At 48.0% G+C, this 19,435-nt stretch overlaps 4 protein-coding genes across 4 annotated transcripts, besides 1 other annotated feature; 1 reads left to right on the forward strand and 3 right to left on the reverse strand.

Annotated features, from left to right (window-relative positions):
• Positions 1 to 169: 169 nt before the first annotated feature.
• Positions 170 to 1,351, reverse strand: UA08_04760 (hypothetical protein; the record flags this gene model as incomplete). Its single annotated transcript, XM_020267066.1, has 2 exons — positions 170 to 961; positions 1,016 to 1,351. The coding sequence occupies 2 exons, from the start codon at positions 1,349 to 1,351 to the stop codon at positions 170 to 172; spliced, it is 1,128 nt and encodes a 375-aa protein (XP_020119894.1).
• Positions 1,352 to 2,656: 1,305 nt separating this feature from the next.
• Positions 2,657 to 3,917, forward strand: UA08_04761 (40S ribosomal protein S6-B; the record flags this gene model as incomplete). Its single annotated transcript, XM_020267067.1, has 4 exons — positions 2,657 to 2,800; positions 3,229 to 3,283; positions 3,346 to 3,763; positions 3,821 to 3,917. The coding sequence occupies 4 exons, from the start codon at positions 2,657 to 2,659 to the stop codon at positions 3,915 to 3,917; spliced, it is 714 nt and encodes a 237-aa protein (XP_020120256.1).
• Positions 3,918 to 4,794: 877 nt separating this feature from the next.
• UA08_04762 (Ribose-phosphate pyrophosphokinase 2) lies at positions 4,795 to 5,962 on the reverse strand (the record flags this gene model as incomplete). Its single annotated transcript, XM_020267068.1, has 4 exons — positions 4,795 to 5,224; positions 5,298 to 5,670; positions 5,727 to 5,818; positions 5,892 to 5,962. The coding sequence occupies 4 exons, from the start codon at positions 5,960 to 5,962 to the stop codon at positions 4,795 to 4,797; spliced, it is 966 nt and encodes a 321-aa protein (XP_020119895.1).
• Positions 5,963 to 10,853: 4,891 nt separating this feature from the next.
• Positions 10,854 to 18,730, reverse strand: UA08_04763 (hypothetical protein; the record flags this gene model as incomplete). The annotated part of the gene is made up of 3 exons (XM_020267069.1): positions 10,854 to 10,940; positions 10,989 to 18,612; positions 18,683 to 18,730. Coding segments are annotated over 3 exons (7,759 nt in total), but the record flags the coding sequence as incomplete, so codon positions are not given.
• Positions 11,281 to 11,367: a repeat region (Identified by RepeatMasker using a combination of RepBase library and repeat library created with RepeatScout).
• Positions 18,731 to 19,435: the final 705 nt, after the last annotated feature.

A 19,435-nucleotide genomic window follows, 5' to 3' on the forward strand; every position in this document is an offset into this window, starting at 1 on the left:
AGGAAGTTCTTTGTGAGCGAGCAGCAGTCTTGGTGATACAGAGGTGGCACCGGCTTTCAGCTCTTTATTCTATGTAGAATTTGTTTTCTCGAGCCAAACTCCGGTAATATCGTGAAAGATCTCCCGAGACATTATTTGATTCGCGGCCGGCCCGAGATGCAAGCCATCCCTAGTGGTTTACATTGTTAGCTTTTTCTTTGTTTCCCGTTGCGGTAACTTTGTGGACAACATACCAGAATAGGAATTTTTCTGGTCTCTCACACCGCTGGCCCTTGTTATTCAGAAAAGGCAGCCAATGGCTTGTAGTCTGAACGCATGGGTTTTCGACATCATCCCAGGGGTTCTCCTTTCCTAGTCCTTGCCCATCCAGCATTCCCGCCATGAAAAACTGCCCGGACCGGATTTGATTGCTGAGAAATTCGTTGGTGTTGAATACATAAACTGAGCCATTTTTCCACTCATCGGCCTGCTCTTTCAATTCCGTATTCCATTGGTCGACTATAGAAACCATGTCTTTCTGGCCCTGCGATGGATCAAACGCAGGAAGCAACGTGGGATCGACGGACATCATCAGGAGGATTTTGAGATCATCGGATTTGGTGTGCTCTGCCAGGCGATCCAACTGCTGGAACATGGTAGTGAGACTCCGGTTGATCGAGCTCTGCGCGTCTCCAGGATGCGCTCCGTTGAATTTCCAAATGTCCCATATGAGGAACGACAAAGCAAAGACGGTATTTTCTGCACGCGCTTGCATGTCGCCGGCTGCAGGCTCGTTCTCACTTGCACGGATCTCTGCGGCGAGCCACTGGTCAACCTGACTGCGAAGGTCTGGTAGTGGCTCCAAGGCACGGGACACCTCGGTTTCAACGGTATGGAGTTCGGTTTCATCAACGACGGACCCGCAGAAGGAACTCTTGCAGACATGTTCCTTCTGTGCGTAAGTTTCCAGGCGACACGGCCACTATTTACAGTTAGAAGCTAACTTCAACCAAGCACCAGTACATGATCTCCTTACCATCATACAAAACCATTCCGGCCATGCTCGCCCCTGGTCAGCAAGACGCGAGCCGGTGTCGCTCCAGGCATCCCCAAAGACAACCAGTCTATTCTCGGCTTTGGACGATATTGTTGAGTTCTTCACGGGAGTGATAGGTACCTTGGTCGTCTCGGGCTTCGAAGGAGGCTTCAAAGTGGGCTCTGGGATGGCTTCCGGGCTGCTCGGGGTTTCGGGAAGATGCAATTGGCTGCCCACGGTATAGAAGTTGCCCGATGCATAGAGTAGGGAGAGGGCGATCAGAACACCTATGAAGGCGAAACTGCCGAGCACGTTCAGCCTCGTCAAATAACGCATTTTCCACCACTTTTCTGTTGTATGCGAATGAAACGGGTTGCAGACGGTCTGGGAGAAGGGAACGAGAAGGCGGAAGATGAGGAGGATGAAGGGGGAAGGAGACAAAGGAGATTAAACACGGCGAGTCCAGCTAGAATCTCGCTAGAGCAATGGTTGCGTATGCTTGTTGTATTCTGTATTCGTAGACTCTAACTTATATGTTAGGCCAATCTGCCAAGACGCGGCTGGGGATCCGCAGGGGAAGGATGCGCCCTGACGGCTTGATGGCTGACCGGGGGTCAAAAGGAGAGATGCATTCACGTAGAGTACAGGGTTTGCAATGGAAAAACAGGCATGGAATCGAAAGCGAAAGTCAGACGAGGGCGTGTTCGAAAATGAAACGAGAGCAGGAGGAGAAGGAGAAAGAGAAGGCGGCGCTGGCGTCCCAGGCTGGTCACGAATGAGCACACGACTTGAGATTTTGGTACGGAGTAATATTACCGCTGGGTCGAATCTAAAACAAACCCTGGAAAACCCGCCGTCCAATCACGGCGAGAATAAGATACGTGAAACGCACGCTGTAACGTGGTGGCGGAAACCCCCCGGGCAGCACATGCTCGATTACTCGATGTGGAAGGAGTTTCGACGTTTTGATTACTGATTCTATCAGATAGTTATTATGCAGAAGTACCTATTGACTACGGAGTACTCCGTAGTGTATGATTACATTTTTCAGTATGTTATGCATCTTATCTCGTCTACAAAGTTAAACAGAGGACGGGCTGGAGCATACGTAAGCTGGCCGACGCAACGTAACTATCCCAACGGCCGGGAATTAAATTCCAGTACGGAGTAGGAAACTGCACGGGAACTGCGTACGGGGGCACACTGCAAAGTGTAAACGGTACAGATCGGCACATGTGGTTCGGAGGACAATGATGACTGATTAATCGCTCGAGCAGACTCAGGACTTGTCAGAGATCGTCGTGCAGCCAGCCTGGCTAGCGTTCTCGGCCACGAATGCCACTGCCGGAGACTGGAGTCTCCGTGCGCGCTAGGCCCCTTACGGAAAGGTGGTTTCACTGCGGGGCGTCTGCCTCGATTTCTGCCTGAGGCGCCAGGTCCCGTGACTCGCCAGTCACATGACGCCGCCGCGAGCCCTACGCCAAGCCGAGCACCACCAACACGGCTAGCGCGGCCTTAGTCAGCCCGCTGCCCACAATCAAACTTAGCGTCGGTAAGCGAAATTTCCCACAATCGAGAGACTTCAAGTTCAAGCGAACATTCAACTCGCGTCTCCGTCTTGACCGCGCAACCCCCGTCAAGATGAAGCTCAACATTTCCTACCCGGCCAACGGGTCGCAGAAGCTGATCGAGATCGACGATGAGCGCAAGCTCCGTGCTTTCATGGAGAAGCGTATGGGCGCTGAGGTCCCTGGAGACAGTCTCGGAGATGAGTTCAAGGGCTATGTTTGTCTCCCCCTTCTTGTTTCTGTTTCTTTTTGCAATTCACTTTGGAAATCGGTCGACGCTACGAGCATTTCGAGCATCTCTGCACCAGTCGGTTCGGGTCTCTGGCAATTACGCCGACAATAAAATTCGCATGGAGGAAGGTTATAGCGGACATGGCTAGGGAGGGACGGATATGATCAGCACAAATTTTTTCTCGCATAAGAATGGAACGGACGAACTACAACATCGATTTCACGACACCGGGAAACCGTGCTCACCTATGAGTGGTGCAGATATGCTCGATTTGCTCAGGCCAACTCCGAAGACACCCTTTGTTATCTTTACAACATACAGAACGCCACGGGCAAAAACGCGAATGCACTTTTTCTCCATTAAATCTTTGCCATCACTTGTCGTGCTCAGACTAACGTCATTCCTCTCTACAGCTCTTCAAGATCACTGGTGGAAACGACAAGCAAGGTTTCCCCATGAAGCAGGGTGGTACGTTTACTCTTCGTTTGACTTGCAGCACAAACGAAAACTAATTTCACCGCGCGCCATAGTCCTCCTCCCCAACCGTGTTAAGCTTCTCCTCAGCGACGGCCACAGCTGCTACCGCCCCCGCCGCACTGGTGAGCGCAAGCGCAAGAGTGTTCGTGGTGCCATCACTGGCCAGGATTTGGCCGTCCTCGCCCTCAGCGTTGTCAAGCAGGGTGAAGGTGACATCCCCGGTTTGACCGACGTTGTCAACCCCAAGCGACTTGGTCCCAAGCGTGCCACCAAGATCCGCCGATTCTTCGGTCTCGACAAGAAGGACGACGTCCGCAAGTTCGTCATCCGCCGCACTGTCACCAAGGAGGGCAAGAAGGACTACACCAAGGCCCCTAAGATTCAACGTCTGGTTACTCCTCAGCGCCTTCAACGCAAGCGCCACCGCATTGCCATCAAGCGCCGCCGTGCTGAGGCTGCCCGCGAGGCTGCGTAAGTTTCTCTCCTGCATACAGGAAGTCAATCATGTACTAACGTGGTCTTCAATAGTAACGACTACGCCAAGCTCCTCGCTTCTCGTGTCCACGAGGAGAAGGCCAAGCGAAGCGAACTCCGCAAGCGCCGTGCATCTTCATTGAGGAAGTAAATTCGGTGTTGAATGACGATATGTTGTGGGGGTTGTTGTTGGGAACAAAAACGATTTTAGAGTGTGGTTTTTTCTCTTTTGTGTAATAATGAAAAAAAAACCCCCTCTTCAAAATCGATTTTTTTAATGTCTCTGGCGAAAACAAAAAAGGCACACCAGAAAGGCAAGACAATTAAAAAAACTCATAATGATGAAAAGGAAACCTTGAGGCGCAATGCAAACATTATTCTTTAGAATTTTTCAATCCTGTTTGTTTGTTGTAACAGGAGAGGGCACGCACGCTTTGGAGGTTTATTTTTACTACTGCCACTTGCTGAAAATTTCTAGTGAGAAATTGAAATTTTCTATCTTCTTTTACTTTTGTTCCTGTTCTAAGCTGCTATTATTTCCCTTTTTCCATCTTCCATCTATGAAATTCCTAAGTCTTGAAATGCTATCAATTCGAAATGGTTATTGCATGTTCATGTTATGAGGATTTCCTAGTAAGGCGCAATAAAAAGGAAACAGAATAACGTAGATATCTCTTAAGTCTCCTTGAACATCTGTTAAGGAGAGTTCTTTCATCGATTCATTCCTTGCATAAATATTCCGTATTTTTTCCGAAAATACAATAACATCTCTAATTATACACATATAGCCGATCTTGAAATCTGCCTGCCTGCCTACCTGTCTGCCACGAAGCATTGTAACCAAGTTGAATATAACATTGCTTTGTAAGGCAATGAGAACGCATGAATAGTGATAAAACGCGCTTAGGTTGGTGTATGTTTTTAGGTATCTCAATTCACCGGTCATTAGAAAATGGAGAATAAGAAGGTTTGGTTCATCATATATCGTGTCAGTAGTAACGAGTAAAAAGGCAATCAATTTTTTTTTTTTACTCAACGGCATGCGAGAACAGAAAGCTAACCGACTCGCCATTGTGCGTCCTTCTGCAGGCCTCTGCCAATGTCGGGCTAATGTCTATCGTCTCAATCTTATCGCATAATTCTTTCTTCTCGGCATGGGGAACAGTATTCGTGACAACAAGTCGGCGAAGACAGCTGCTGCTATTTAGATTGCCAATAGCATTTCCCGAGAGAATAGCATGGGTGACAATAGCATTGACTTCCTTGGCGCCATGCTCCATTATGGTATCGGCCGCCTTAACCAATGTGCCGCACGTATCTGCCATGTCGTCCACGATTATGGCTATCTTATCCTTGACGTTTCCGACTAGGACCATGCGCGAGACTTCGTTGGGTCGAGCTCGCTCTTTGTGAATGAGGGCGAACTGAAGGTCAAGTCGATCGGCAATCGCAGTAGCTCTTTGAGGAGACAGGGAAGTTAGCAATGCTGGAAACATACACAAGTAAACAGAAACACAGGGTCAATACGAACCTCTTAGCACCACCAGCATCGGGACTGACAATAACGCAGTTCTCCACATCTAGATTCTCACGTATCCATTTCAACATGCTCGGTTCCGCATATAGGTTGTCGACAGGGACGGTGAAAAACCCTTGAATCTGGCTAGCGTGGAGATCCATGGTAATGATGTGGTTTGCGCCGGCTGTTTGGAGCATAGTTGCCATAAGCCGGGCAGTGATGGGTGCACGACTCTTGTCTTTCTTGTCCTGACGCGCATAGAAAAAGTTGGGAATAACTGCGGTGATTCGTCTTGCCGATGCAGTCTTGCAGGCATTGATCATGATCAGGAGTTCCATTAGGCCGTCATTTATATCATTTGGTTTCGTTGATTGCAGGATGAACACTGGAATAAAACTTAGTAGAGAGAATCATAGTCAAAAGGAAAAAGTGGCAAAGTACCATCTTCGTCCCGAACACTTTCACCTATTGTCACACTCGTCTCTTGATTCGAATATTGAAGAACAAGAATCTTGGTCAATTCAATTCCTAGTCTGTGTACAGAGAGAGAAGTAAAAAGACCCGTCAGCATCATAGACCATGAAATAAGAAGAGCAAGTCTCGCACCGATCTGCCACGAGCTTTGCAAGCTCGGGATGACTGTTTCCAGTCAAAAGTTTGATACTGTTGGCCGCCATGCTCGCGGGTATCTTCAAACCAGTGTCTGTCACGGCAGGAAGAAAGCAGTTATACTCGTCCACCCCGCGGAAGAAGATAAAAGTTTCCCTTCCCCGTAGAAACCGTTTTCGTCGTGTGGGGTGCCTGGCAATACTTTTTTCACCGCCTTCCTCTACATAGTAGGGCATACATAACTCCTTAAATTCTTGTTTCAAGTGCTACGAGACCAGCTCATGAATTGAAGAAGTGATTAATTGCATTGATGAGAAACTGACTGACCTGCACTTCGAATCAGCTCCCCATACAAATGACTTTTAGGCTAAGCTGATGTTTGCATCACATCATCGCCTAGAAACAAGAAGCAAAGAAGCAAACAAGTAAATCTAAAATACACAAAGGCCGTTAAAACGTGTCTCTGATCCTTCTGATGCTCGAGGGAAGAAAATCAATTTGGTAACAACGCAGGGAAAAGTAAAATCATTCGGCGCCCTCGTCACATGCTAGTACAACGTGCATGTCGCTCAAGATCATTGCGTAGAGCAGCAGCTAAGATATGATAAATGGGAGGGTTTTGATTGCCATTTTCACGCAAAGCCAAAGTAATCGCCACCGGCAGTCATGGCTTTGTAAAGTCTATGCCGGAGATCCTCGTAACTTTCGTACTCCGGTAGGTCAAGTTCTAACATTATCATTAGTAGCCATCACTATTGTTACATATGGAGATAGAAGCTTACGGTTGAAACATGTGTGAGAACTTGGGAGACGTTCCTTGTTTCCATAGTCTCGATGGATGTTGAATCTGCTGAATCCATTCATACCTTCCAGCTCCTTGAAACCATTGAGTGGCACTTTACTAGTACCTGTCACGAATTGAAGTAATTTCGCACGCTCTTCTTTGTCGAAAGATCGAACTGCTCTCCAGAACCATTGAATCTGTTGCGATGACGCGGAGTAGTTTTGATACTCGGTGTTGTTTTTCCAGTCGTCCACGTCAATTTCTGGCAGCCCGGAAATGAGTAGCTCAAGTTCTTGTTCGTTGAAGATGGAAATCAGTTCAGGCGGAATTATGTCGTGGAAACCTTTTGTCTGATGTCAGCACGTTACATACTATCAATATGTGAGATGAATGGAACACACCTTTGAGGAAATTCTCCAGTTGTTCTTTGACAGAGCCAGCTAGCTTGTATTCGACAACCCGCTGTACGTACTCTTCCTTGTTTTCCTGGGTCACGGGGATATTGCGACCATTTGGAATGAGGTCAATAACCTGAGTTTCTCCGAAGTCGTCGGTCTCGATAGCAAATGTCTCAGTAATGATGTCAGTGATATCGTTTTCCAGCATCCACAGCAAGGATTTGTAGTAGTCCAAGTCGAGTGTCTCCATGTCTTTTATCGACACTGACTTTCCAAGAATACTCTTATACACCGCTCGGCTGAAGTGGCAGTCAAGAACTCGGCCTTCGTAAAGGGCCTTGCCGATAATCCGGCCGATGAACTTGAAAAACATCAGGTGTTCAGTATTAACACCACTCAACCGATTTGGATGGAACGTCGTCCGGTCAGATGCGACTGGAATGAAAAGCGCGTAGTTAGGGTTGAACATGCCCCGTGCGAGAACTTGGAACCATTCCCGTGTCACACCACCAGCATCAACACCCTCCTCACCATGAAAACGAATGTTGAGCTTTCCATATTTGACTTCGTCAGCGGTCTTGAAATACAGGCTCTTGAAAGAGTCGAGGAACACCTGATCTCTTCGGACAGAGAGTTGCAGAGGACCGTGAGGTTGGCGAGTCTCAGTACGTGTGTGGATTCGACGAGTAAAGTAATTCCGCTTATTATCAAACTCCAAGACTTTGGGATTCTTGACAAGCAGAGAAAATGTTCCACTCATGAGTCGTGGATTCTGACGAACGAGCTCGTTGAGAATTTTACGGTGTTCTTCGGTAAAGTTGAAGAAAAGGTTTTCCATTCCTGAACCAGCATCCGAGGGAGGGCTCGTCGCAGAATACTCCCTACCGCGCCGCGAAAGTGGTGCATCTTTGAGGCTCGTGTTCTTGCAAACAACCATGAGAGCCTCGATCAGCGGAAGCAAGGTTGTAGCAACATTCAACATATTTTCCTTCTGTCTGACGATAGTTAAGCAAACACTGAGCTTGCTCCAAAGAGGACCGAAAGTTGAACTTTCGTAAAGGGTTCTAAGAACATCCTCCTTGGGTGCAGATTCCGGCTCGGCACCCTTGACCTTGTCGATTCGATTTGGATCGAATAGGTAATCAAGTGCTGTTAATATACGGAGCAACTTGGCTTGGTCCGAGCTGGCAGGCGAAAACTTTGACAAAGCCAACCCCTGCAAATCCGTGCCAGAGCTTGCTTGTTCGATGTGGGGAAGCAAACCATCCAGCGCAACCAAAATGGCCTCACTCAATGCTTGTGCTTGCGAGATGAGCTCTTTGCCAATGGTATCTTTTGCGCCCGGTATGGCGGATAAATTGTTGATTGTTGAAAGCGTATCTCTGAATGTCTTGCCATTGCATTCTCGGGCTGCAAGAATACCTACAACTAGCCGCAAATTGTGTTCTGGGACTACGGGAGGTTCAATTATGCGTTTTTTAGCCTTGTCGTCGCTTCCTTCCGGCTTGGCGTTATCTTGTGCATCGGTTTCGCCCCCTGGGTCGGGTTCCTCGACAGAGACAGGAAGTTCCTCATCAGAAACCGCATTGGGACGCTGCGTTTCCTTACCCTTGGCGGCTTCTTCTTGTTTCTCCTTTTCGCGCCGGAGGAGGATAGTGAGAGGCTGAGTAACGGTGCTGAGGAGATTGGCCAATTGTTCCATACAGTTAGGGCTTTCCATGATCATATCTCGATCCAACAGGGAAAGTAGCGAATTGAGGGGGAACCTGTTCGCCTTGATTTCTTTGCCCTTATTCTTGCGCAAAGCTCTGAGTTTGAGCATAGAAGCCGAATCGTGCTCCGTAAGGAAGAACCAGGATATATGAGGGTTGTACTGAGTCAAGAAAGAGAGTGTGCTAAGACATTGTTGTACAACTAGTATGGGGGTCACTTCGCTATTGGCACTAGATGCTGGAGCAAGCTGCGTGCGCTTGGATGACTGAGGCGTTTTCTGTGTGGCTGGCATTTTGGCCCGTAGTGACAAATGCGTAAAACTGCGTTCAATCGCTGCAGCATCCATGCTTCCATCCTGGAGAATGGACAGTATAAGGCTGATAGCCTCAACTCGATTCTGGCGATTTTCGCAAGCATTGTGAAGAATGTCATGTAGCTGATGACGCGCATTTCCTTGAAGAGGCATAAACATCAAACGAAGCAGTGTAGCAACTCCAGCCTTGTCAAGTATTTGTACGATTTGACGACGCTGGGGCTTTCTGGCATCTGGGCCCTCCACCTCATCGCGATGCCGTTGCTCAGCTCGGCCAACGTCTCCAAATTGTGCTAGTCTGCGTCCAGGAAGCGCACGAGCTTCCGAAAGGAATTCTGGACCCAAAGTAGCCAAGATCTCGTCTGGCTGGTCTGCAAGGACAGACTGCCGAAGGGAAGGCTCGAGAGTAGCCATGAAGCTTGCTGGGTCCATTTCTTCAGCGTGAGGAGCTGGACCACCGGTCGTGGCAGCTTGCCGGCGAGCATTATCTCGTTCACGACGTCGTCGGGCAGCAGCCTCTGCCTGAAGAATTTCATCTCTGATATCCGGGGGTAATGCTTCGAGAAATTCTTGACTGATTTCTGTCGGTTCCTCTCCAGATGCAACTGCTTGGGACCGTTGTTCAGCAAGTTGCTGCATGATGACTTCTTCTCTGAGATCTTCCGGCAAGGCCTCTAAATATTCCGGGTCGATCTCCATGCCGGTGATTTCTACTTGACGGCCTCGAATCGTGGTATAAACGCGTTGTGCTGGTTCGGAAGGCCCTGGTTCTCGAGTCTCGGCAGCTGCCTCAGCGATTGACTCCGAGCTCTCAATATCGTTCATTGGTTCGTCGATCTCCTCGGCTTCGACAGTTGGTGCTTGCCGTTCTAGTTCTTCCTGGCGGCGAGCGGCCTCCTCGGCTTCTTTTCGTCTCTGTTCACGTTCTTCTTCTTCTCTAGCGAGACGTTCGAGTCTTTCTTTTTCGGCTCGTGCTTCTTCACGCCGTCTACGAGCCTCTTCCTCTTCTTTCTGACGTTTCTTTTCCTCTTCGATTGCTGGAGGTACTAGAACTCGTAAAAGAGAATTGATGACACGCTGGGTTTTCTCGACATAGCTGTTACTGAAGAGAATACGTGCCTCTTCTTGCCATCGAGCGGTAGTTGTTCCTAGGGCAAAGCTGATTGACTGTGACGGGTCGTCTCGAGATCTACTAGGGGGGTTCTGCGGCCGACCTATGTCGAAGATTCCTTGAATCCTATTGCCAGGCATTAATGCCCGTCGGTCGACGTGGACATGAATACCGTCTGGTCGCGTTATGACGCCGAATCCAGGTCCACCTTGACCTTCAATAGCTTGCATTATGGCATTCATGAAGCTGACCGGGCTGTCCACGGATAATAAGCGATTTGTCGATTCCGCCCCTTGAGCCCAGTCCGCGAAGGGCTCGTTGCCGGAGCCACGACTTGGCCCAGCCCCGTCGGGACCGCGATCGCTACGAATGAGGAGCGGATTTGTGCCATCATCGGTATTTCTAGAAGCCATCTGAGAGCGCTGAGAGCGATAAGGCGGTATAGGAATAATTCCATGACGATTGATGCCGCTAGGAAAGCTCGTCCACGCTGTGGGCATTCCACGGAAATGGCGATGATGGTGATGGTGATGGTGGCGTGAAATTGGAGGCTCGTCGCCATCCCAACCCCAAGGCTCCATGTCTTCATCTAGTTTGGCAGTCAGCTATGATCAAAAGACAAGGAATAGATATCTTTTACCATCAATTCCTTCATCATAAGAAATTTGATCATCGTCCATTTCATCTAGTTCTTCCTCCAGTTCATCAATCTCATCTTCGTCTTCATCTAGATTTACGATTAGCATTGCCACAAGAATTGATGGTAGGTACCAACCCTCATCTCCGTTCATGTCGTCAACCATAAGCTCTTCTTGTGCATCACCTCCTATGCTGTTTGCTGGGAAATCATCGACACCAGTGGCTTCATGAATAACACGGAAGAGATTTCCAAACCGCTGCCCATCACCTTGCTGATCGCCATGTCTCATGTCAGCAAATTCGTTCTCCAACTGGTTCAGCATCTCCGCTGCCTCCTCATTGTCCTCGGACATGTCTTCACTTTCCCACTCATCATCCTCGTCGCCCGCCAAGCTGTCGTTATCTCGGTCGCCGGTTATTTCTCCCGCCATAATCTCATCATCATCATCGTCTTCGTCCATGTCTGAGTCATCTTCGTCGTCTTCGTCGTCTTCGTCACTCTCATCGCCTTCATCTTCATCCAGAAGGACCTCAATGTCCATGCCTGTATCTCCCGGCAAGCCCTCAATAGGACCTGGGCCATCAAGCTCCTCGTCTTCATCGCTAACAACTTCGCCATCATCTTCAGGAAGGTCCTCGTCATAGTCCATTTCATCACCATACTCATCATCATACATCTCATCGTCTTCTTCAGATTCCTCCTCACTCGTGTCTTCTTCATGATTAGGCTCTAACATGCCTAGAGTGGAATGCCTGAAGAGATCTGGGGTTTCTTCCCGATCATCATCCATATCGGAAACGGATGTCGCTGATGAGATTTCATCTTCTTCGGTCTCACCCAAGTTGGAGATGCTTGAAGTTTCACTCAAGATGACGGCCGTCTGAGACAATTTGTTCAAAGGCCGAAGTATGTACTTGATGACCCTTTTCGAGGCGGGGAAATTAAGGTCGACATCGGCAATGGAGGCTGTTAATGCAGAGATGAAATGCTTCTCAAACATGGTCTTAGCGAGTTGTCTAGTAGAGGAAGGGAATGTCGAGTCGCCGCTAGCGAAAGTGTAACCGCTGAGCATTTTATCAAAGAGGTCCGCTAGGCACATTAAACGCGAATATTTCATATCGAGTGCTTCGGTGGAAGACATAGCATCTTTATATGCCTTAAGAGCATGTTCAAGAGCAAAGCGTCGAACGAAAAGCAACTCAGGCTCCTCTTCTTCGTCTTCAACATTTCGCCTTCTGCTATTCCCTCCAAATTCACCTGTTCTCGTACACAAAGCTACTATAACTCTCATGGCACAAGCAGACGTGTTGCTACGTTTCTTGAAGGCCACTGATTCATCGTGCTCCAATGTCCCGGTGGGAACTAACGTGTGAAGTAGATAGTTTAACACACCTCCTCGAGGTTTAGACGGGGTAGCGGCTAACGGGTCTGCTTTGCGTGAATAATTAATAAATTCCACCTTTGTCCGATTGTAGGACGAAAGAAGCTCGGTCAGACATTGAAGAAGGAAGCATCGGTATATATAAATTGGATGGTCGTCTGCCTTGAAAGTAGGCTTTTCTTGGCTTTTGGAATCACGCGCGGTGGAGAGATCCGTGGTTGAAGAAGATGGTGAACTATCATTCACAGACAAGTCGATATCATTTTGAGTCTCCGACGGGTTTGTAGCACTTCCTTCAACATTATCTGATGTTGAATCTTTGTCATCCACATCACGATAGGACAGCAACTCCGACAACAGGTAATGGATAACACCGTCAGGGTTTCCGACAACTGGAGGCTTTAGTTCGACAGCTTTGCCTTTATCCTTCGTCTCCGTCGGTTCTTTGTTTTCAACAGAATCCACAGCTTTATCAGTCGACTCTTGTTTTTCTGGAGCTATCTCAGTCTTGCTGACTTTCAATGCTAAATTCTGGGGTCGCTGATGTGGATCGTAACGTTGTATTTTGAGTTTCTCGTTTGTCACCTCAACAAATAGCTCAGGAGATCTCAACACAAGGTGATACATCTGTCGTACATACGCGGTCGTGTCTGTCTGTCTAGAAGACCTAGACTCAAAACTAGCCGTTATTTCGCTTCTCATGATTTGCCGGACAGTGTCCTCATCTTCCACAATATGTCGTAGAATCAACATAAAAGCACTTTGCAACTTATCGCCCGTAGAACTCGAAAGTTGTTTCAACATGACAAAGAGACGCTGAAGGTTACGCTTTTCGCCCATACGTACTGCAATATTCCGGGCCCGAGTGAGAATGACAAGGATTCGAGAAACTGATAAGGCGAGAGACTCATCTTTCCCTATTCGCGGTAGAATTTCAAGGAGTGCTTCAAATAATTGACTTTTCTCGTCAGAAGACAACAGAGTCGGTTTAATATAGGCTGGTTCGGGATCGATAGGGTCGTCGAAGGATTGCGGAAGATTCCATTCAATTTGTGGTGGCTGAGAATCATCCGACAGCAGTTTTTCGATAACGAGTAAGACCTGCCCTACCCATGGCGAAGACTCTTCTGCTCCCTTGTCGGAGATGGGAATTTTGATGAATCCAAGTAGAGTTACGAAGCACTCTTTCAACTCTTCCAAAGTTGCAGTGTATATTTGCCTATCTTGAAGGGCCAGCGCGAGCAAATTAGCGTAAGCAGCAATCTTCTTACCCGAAGGCTGGACATCGTCTTCTATCTGCAGTGAGATCAGTGATTGCACCAAGGTCTCCCCTACTTCCTTTCTAAATCCCTCTGGATCTCGGTGCTTCTTTGTGGCCGCAGCAATGAGATCGGCCAATTCGAAAGTGACATCGTGGTGAACATTGAGGACATCGAGACATCGCTCAATCATATTTTTTCGAACTTTGTCGCGTTCAATGTCAAGGTCTTCAATTGTAGCAATTTCACGCCTGCGAAGTTCTGTTGACTGGCCCGACGGCTCGTTTGGAGAGCGACGATGTGTTCGTGATGGTGTCTCATCCGAAGATTCGTTCAAAAGAGGTTCTGAATCGCTGAATATGTGATGCAGGGCTCTCGTAAGGATTTCGTTGCTCCCAGCCTCACGTTCCAAATCGCTATTCAAATTTCTATCACCTTGTACTAAGCGGGCCGAACCTTCGGAGAAAAGTCTCGCCAGGGCGTAATTAGAATCCGTCACTGACATGTTGAAAGGAGTATCTGTTACAGGTGTATCTTCCGCGGGCATGTTCGTTCTTCCCGTCGACTGGAGGTCAAACTCAGGTCGCAGTCTCGGTGGTGGTCGCAACCAAGTCTGAGCTTGGCAATACTCGTCTGCGGTGGGCAAAATATTGTTGCAGCGGTAGAGCGCCTCATGCGATAAGTCTAAGCTGAATCCCCTATCGACGAGCGTATTCACTCGTTCCTGATTAAGTAAAAACTCCTTCTTAGGATCATCGGAATAAAACTGGTGACTGTTGCTCCTCTGGTTGATAGCGCCATTCTCATGATCTCCGTCGAGAATGGAGCGTAGTATGTCAACCAGACACTTCACAATAGAGCTCGAGGCTTTGTCAACAAAGTCGGAACTCCATAATTCCCTCACCATAGGCAAAACTTCCATCCTTAAATCGACCAAGAACTGTCCAGGGTTGAAGTAATCAGAACGGTCCCTTTCGCGTTCCAGCGATAAAAGGGCTTGTGTCTGACTCGACTCTTTGGCTGATGTAACTTCAGAGAAAAAGGTTAAAATAATTTTCAACCCGCCATAAGCTGAAGCCAAGCGAGCCGACTTATCAGAATCGTCAAATCCCCCGACTTGTGGTGTCAAGGAGTTGATCTCTTGCAAGAATAATCCACATAAATTCTTCAACGCTTTCAAGCCATTTTGCCTCTTGAAAGCAAACAGAATTGCTGTTAGGCAATGGGAATGAGAGCGCTCCACGGGCGCTTCAAAAAGCAATTGAGTAAAAGCAGACAAGATCACGATGAGATAGGAAAAGCGATCTTTAGGGTCAGAGGACTTATTAGGAGCATCTAATTGTAGCTGACGAAGGACAACTTGAGCTATGGCATCAGCCACCATTGTAGCATTTTGCCTAGCGAGAATATCAGGACGACGCTTCCCCAGGATGCCATGCCCAAGTAGATGGAAGAATCCGGAAATTGTCGTTGGCAAAGAGCTGAGAAGATAGCGAAGGGTTTGCGTGTTTCTAAAAGCAGGCTTGTGGTCTTCATCAAACTGGGTACCTTCGTCTGTTGATGTTGCTGGTGCAGACTTGAATGTTCCGTCCTCTGGAGCACTTGTTGTCGCAGACGATGACGGTCGAGCTGGCTCAACATTGGATGGTGAACCGCGCCTATCATCACTGCTGGACATTCCGACAGCATCCTTGGCTTCCTCGCTACCAAGATCGTAGCCTCGCACTTTCGTGGCTTCAATCCAGCGTTTGGGCAAGTTCTTTTGTAAGATAATTTCATCCCAGACACATGCAGCATGAAGTGTCCCCAATGAAGTGACGAGGTTCGTATACTGCTCGGTTAAATTGACCTGAGAGAAAGCCGATGTTTGTTGACTAGGGCGTGTCTGGTACATTGGAGTTGTATATATCTCGCGGAGGATGTCAGTCAATACATGTGTTGCAACAAGATGTTTTACGTAGTATGTCCCCCGTTCTCTGATCAGCACTTCATCTTCAGTTGCTTTTTCGCGGTCCACAGCATCCCCGACTTCGGGTCTGGCTAATGACGTAAAAAAGCCATTTTGCCTAGGCTCTTTGGAGAAGTCTCCAAGACAATCCACAGAATTTTGAGCTCGCTTGACTAAAGAGGGGATGACGAGGTGGGGTTTTGTTTCTGCCATCATGTGCACCAATTGGGAAAGCTCGTTGTTTGCTTGACGACTCTGAAAGTCATAGGTCAGGCTAGGCAATGTTGCAAAGTCAAGAATGAACTCGACACCTCCGGATTCAATAAAATGCGTGCAATTGACCTGGTTCTCAAAGAATGCCCCGAGAAAACGCATGACTGGGTATATGTAATTGGCAGCTGTAAGCCCCCATTCATCGGCATCTGAGGGGGCAGATGGAGTACTTTGAAGGGTCAGATCGGTTATTTGGCCAACATTCAATCTACCACCGTTCGGGAGAGTTGTTTCCTGTAATGGCGGGTAGAAAAATTGACCTCCACGCTTGATCGTTTCCTCGTAAGGTTCACCAATCTCAGTAAACAGACCGTATTCACCTCCTGCTACCACCATGTTTCCTTGTGCATCTGAAGTCCATAACTTGGCACCGGCACCATCATAGGCCATTTTTTTACACAACAAACCAACGCGGGCTACCATCACCAGCACAGCTGACATGACAGATTTCTTTAAAGCCGGGTGATGCCTGACAAGCTCATCAAAAGTCGTTCCCAATGAGCGAACTAGATTAGCATCCATACATTTCACATGCGCAGGGCTCTCGAAGATCTCAAAATAACTTTCCAGTGCGCCTGAAGCTTGAAAAAGCTCCAGTCCAGCTGAATTGAGACATATGGCACCAAATGCTTGAGGTATGCAGGACATGGCTTCTGAGGCGGGTATAATTCCACGAGCAAGCTGCTGGTCTTGGGATCTAGCGAGAGTGTAGGATTGGTCCCGAGCTACCAAGGAAATTGAAGGTGGCACATCTGGTTGGGGTACAGACTCGTTTTCATCTATCATCGCAGTAGATTCAATGTCCGGTAGTTTCAAATCTTTCAAGGTAATAGCTTCCAACAAACTTTTGCTAAGACCGGCTTCAGCAATGACAGCATAGCTGGTGGGTTCGTTGTGTATGAAGCTACTCAGAATATTCACTGCCCCGCTCCAAACATGGGAACCGAAAATTTTGGCATTTTCAAAAACGAGACGAAGGGCCATCAGTAAAGGGGGAGAATCGACCAGATTGCGCAGCAGTCGGTCGAAACCACCACCAGTATGTTGCATGATGTGGTTGACGAATCTAAAAAGCCATCTCAAAGATTGTTGTTGAAAATATGGAATGTCGTAATCGACCGAGGGTGTGCGATATTCGGCGGAGATGCCGACATTCTGGTTAACATTTTCAAACGCAGATTTCGTTTCAAATCCTATTAAATCAGAGATAGCATCGAATCCCTTGGCACTAGCCAATGTTCCCAGGGCATCTCGAACAGCATGCACGAATGTATCAAGAAACTCCAAGACACGTGGATAAACACGTCGTGCCTTCTCGGTGCGCAGATTAAGTACATCCACAAACATAGGAATCAACCCTGCCGCAATTAAAGTCTCAGGAGTTCTTGAGCTCGATCCGGGCAATGTCCTGAGCAATAAGAGTAAAGCGTCTCGCCATTCGTCAGACTCATCTCCATCATCCTGCTCACTTGAGAGCTCTGATATTGCCTTTCGCGTCAAAAACATGAGAATGCCATGGTTGACGTTGACATTCAAAGCCGCACAAACATCGGCCGACCTTGACTTATGTTTTGTAAGAGCGTCCAAAGCATATAAAGCGGAAGTCTGTGTCGTTCGGAGAGCTGAAAGGTCTCCACTGGCGGCCAAATGGGTTAATTCGGCAAGTTGGTAGGCAATCTGCAAACGCTTAGGCTGATCTGAATCCTGTTGCAGAATTTTCTGTTGCATTATCGCTTCAGGATAAACATATGCCAAGTTCGTAAGGGCAAGGATGCGAATGGATAGTATTTGTTCACGGGCCACTTGAGACTTGACCAAGGATTGTGCAACCCGAGCTCTATGCAGAAAGTCGTATTTTGATTCTGCTGGTACTTCGTTCAATTTTGATTCGAGAAGTGGTTCCAGCGGAGTGGATGCAACCCTTATTGCTGACACTTCCACAATCTTAGAATTTCGAGCAGACTCTGCCATCCTCGCAGATGGCGATGCACCGTACACGGAAGGGGATTCCTCATTGCTGGACATACGGCTGAGTCGTGGAGTCGGCATTGTAGCACTTCTCCGCAACGGTGTAGGGGTGGAAGGAGCCTGGAGTTGAGGAGGCTGTTCATTTGGTTGCGTTTCCGAAGAGGGTTTGTCCTGTTCAGAAACACCAGGGTAGTATACAGCTCGGATGTTTCCCCATTCCTCCCATCCATCTGTTTCACGAAGTAATACCATGGCATCATTGGCGTCATATCTTGTCTGGACAGCCTTCTCTGTGCCTTTTGCAGCAACGGCAGGTGAACTTGGTGCAGTTGGGGCCTTACCGAATACCGTCGGTCGGGGAAAAGGTGACGCAAGTTTCTGCACCTTATCAAGATCTATGTTGTAGTGTGCAGCAAGCAAGGTCTGTTGAAAATGGGTGGTGCTTGCATTTCGTTGCCTAGCATGGTATCGCTGAGCAAGTAGAAGAGCAAGTCGAAGTGTCAGTATTAGCAAGGAATTTGACGTCGTGTTCAACAGGTCGTTCAGACGGTCACTACTACTATATAGACTGCGATTTCCACATTTCTCCTGTAAAAGCTGCGAGAAATAGAGGATGGCTTCCACAAGTTCGCGATCACCTTCGGGGCCATAGCCCAGAGAGTCGAGCACTTCATCAACATTGCCACTCTCCACGCCTGGTGCATCGAGCAAAACATATCGCCCAAACGGAGTTACCTGAGGCCCAGTATTCAAGCCATACCGCTCAATCACGGAGGCCAGGATATCGTCAAACCGATCTAATAGGGGAATCCAATGGTAAAGATCGCCTCGTGGGAATGGCCATGTTCGTGGAAGAGTTCTGAGGTGTGATGGAAGCTGGGCCAAGGGTATATTAATCGCAAGCTTGATAAACTCGGACAAATATGGTGACTGGAGTTGAATGGTGCGTCAGTTGAGAAATCTTGGAAGGTCATATATGAAAAATTAGCTCTTTGCTTACGATTGTAGCCTCATGCTTTGAGCCCGCTGCCTTCTTAATTCTCCCCATCTTGTTGGATCAATAAAGAAATGGCCACCATGGGAGAGAAGTTAGCTCCCCAAAGATTGGGCTGGCGTCGTAAATATCAAACAGGCTATGTTCTCGGTTGGGTTCTGACGCAGATGGATGACGTCTTGAGAAAATAGCTTTAGCAAGACCCAAAGGATACAGCCGAGAGAGAAAGGAGATGTGTGTATCGTAAGGCAAGGCCTTGGACGATGGGATAGTGAAATCGAAAAGAGAGCCAGGAAGTGGAAGTTGATGTTTCGTAAAGCAACCCACTTCGAGAAAAAAAGCCTGAACTGAGTAAACTGCGGGAGTAACACAGAGCTGACGGTGCAGGTCGGAGCTCTGGTGTGTATCTCGAGTCAAAGTGGATGCAAGAGGGATGGAATAAGAAAGAAGGAACAGATGTGTAAGAAGCGTACAGAAAGGAAAGGTTGATGGGGGAGTAGGAAGAAAAAGACGTTTGAAGCTCTTGAATGAAGGTCGATGTTGGCGCAGGGTGGGGACTTTCCGTCTGGTGAGTTCATCCGGCTTGGTAACCCAGCCTAACTGACTAACCAACTGCTCTCTGCCATGATATAACTAATAACGAGAAACACCACCGCTTGTGACTCTGGATGGCTGGTAATTTGATACATGGTATAAAGCCAACTAAACATTAAACTGACTCATTCCTCAGACTGCCGCCACTCGAGCTTCAGATTACGC

The sequence above is a fragment of the Talaromyces atroroseus genome, assembly GCF_001907595.1.
Source record: "Talaromyces atroroseus strain IBT 11181 chromosome Unknown scaffold_5, whole genome shotgun sequence".
Lineage (NCBI taxonomy): Eukaryota > Fungi > Ascomycota > Eurotiomycetes > Eurotiales > Trichocomaceae > Talaromyces > Talaromyces atroroseus.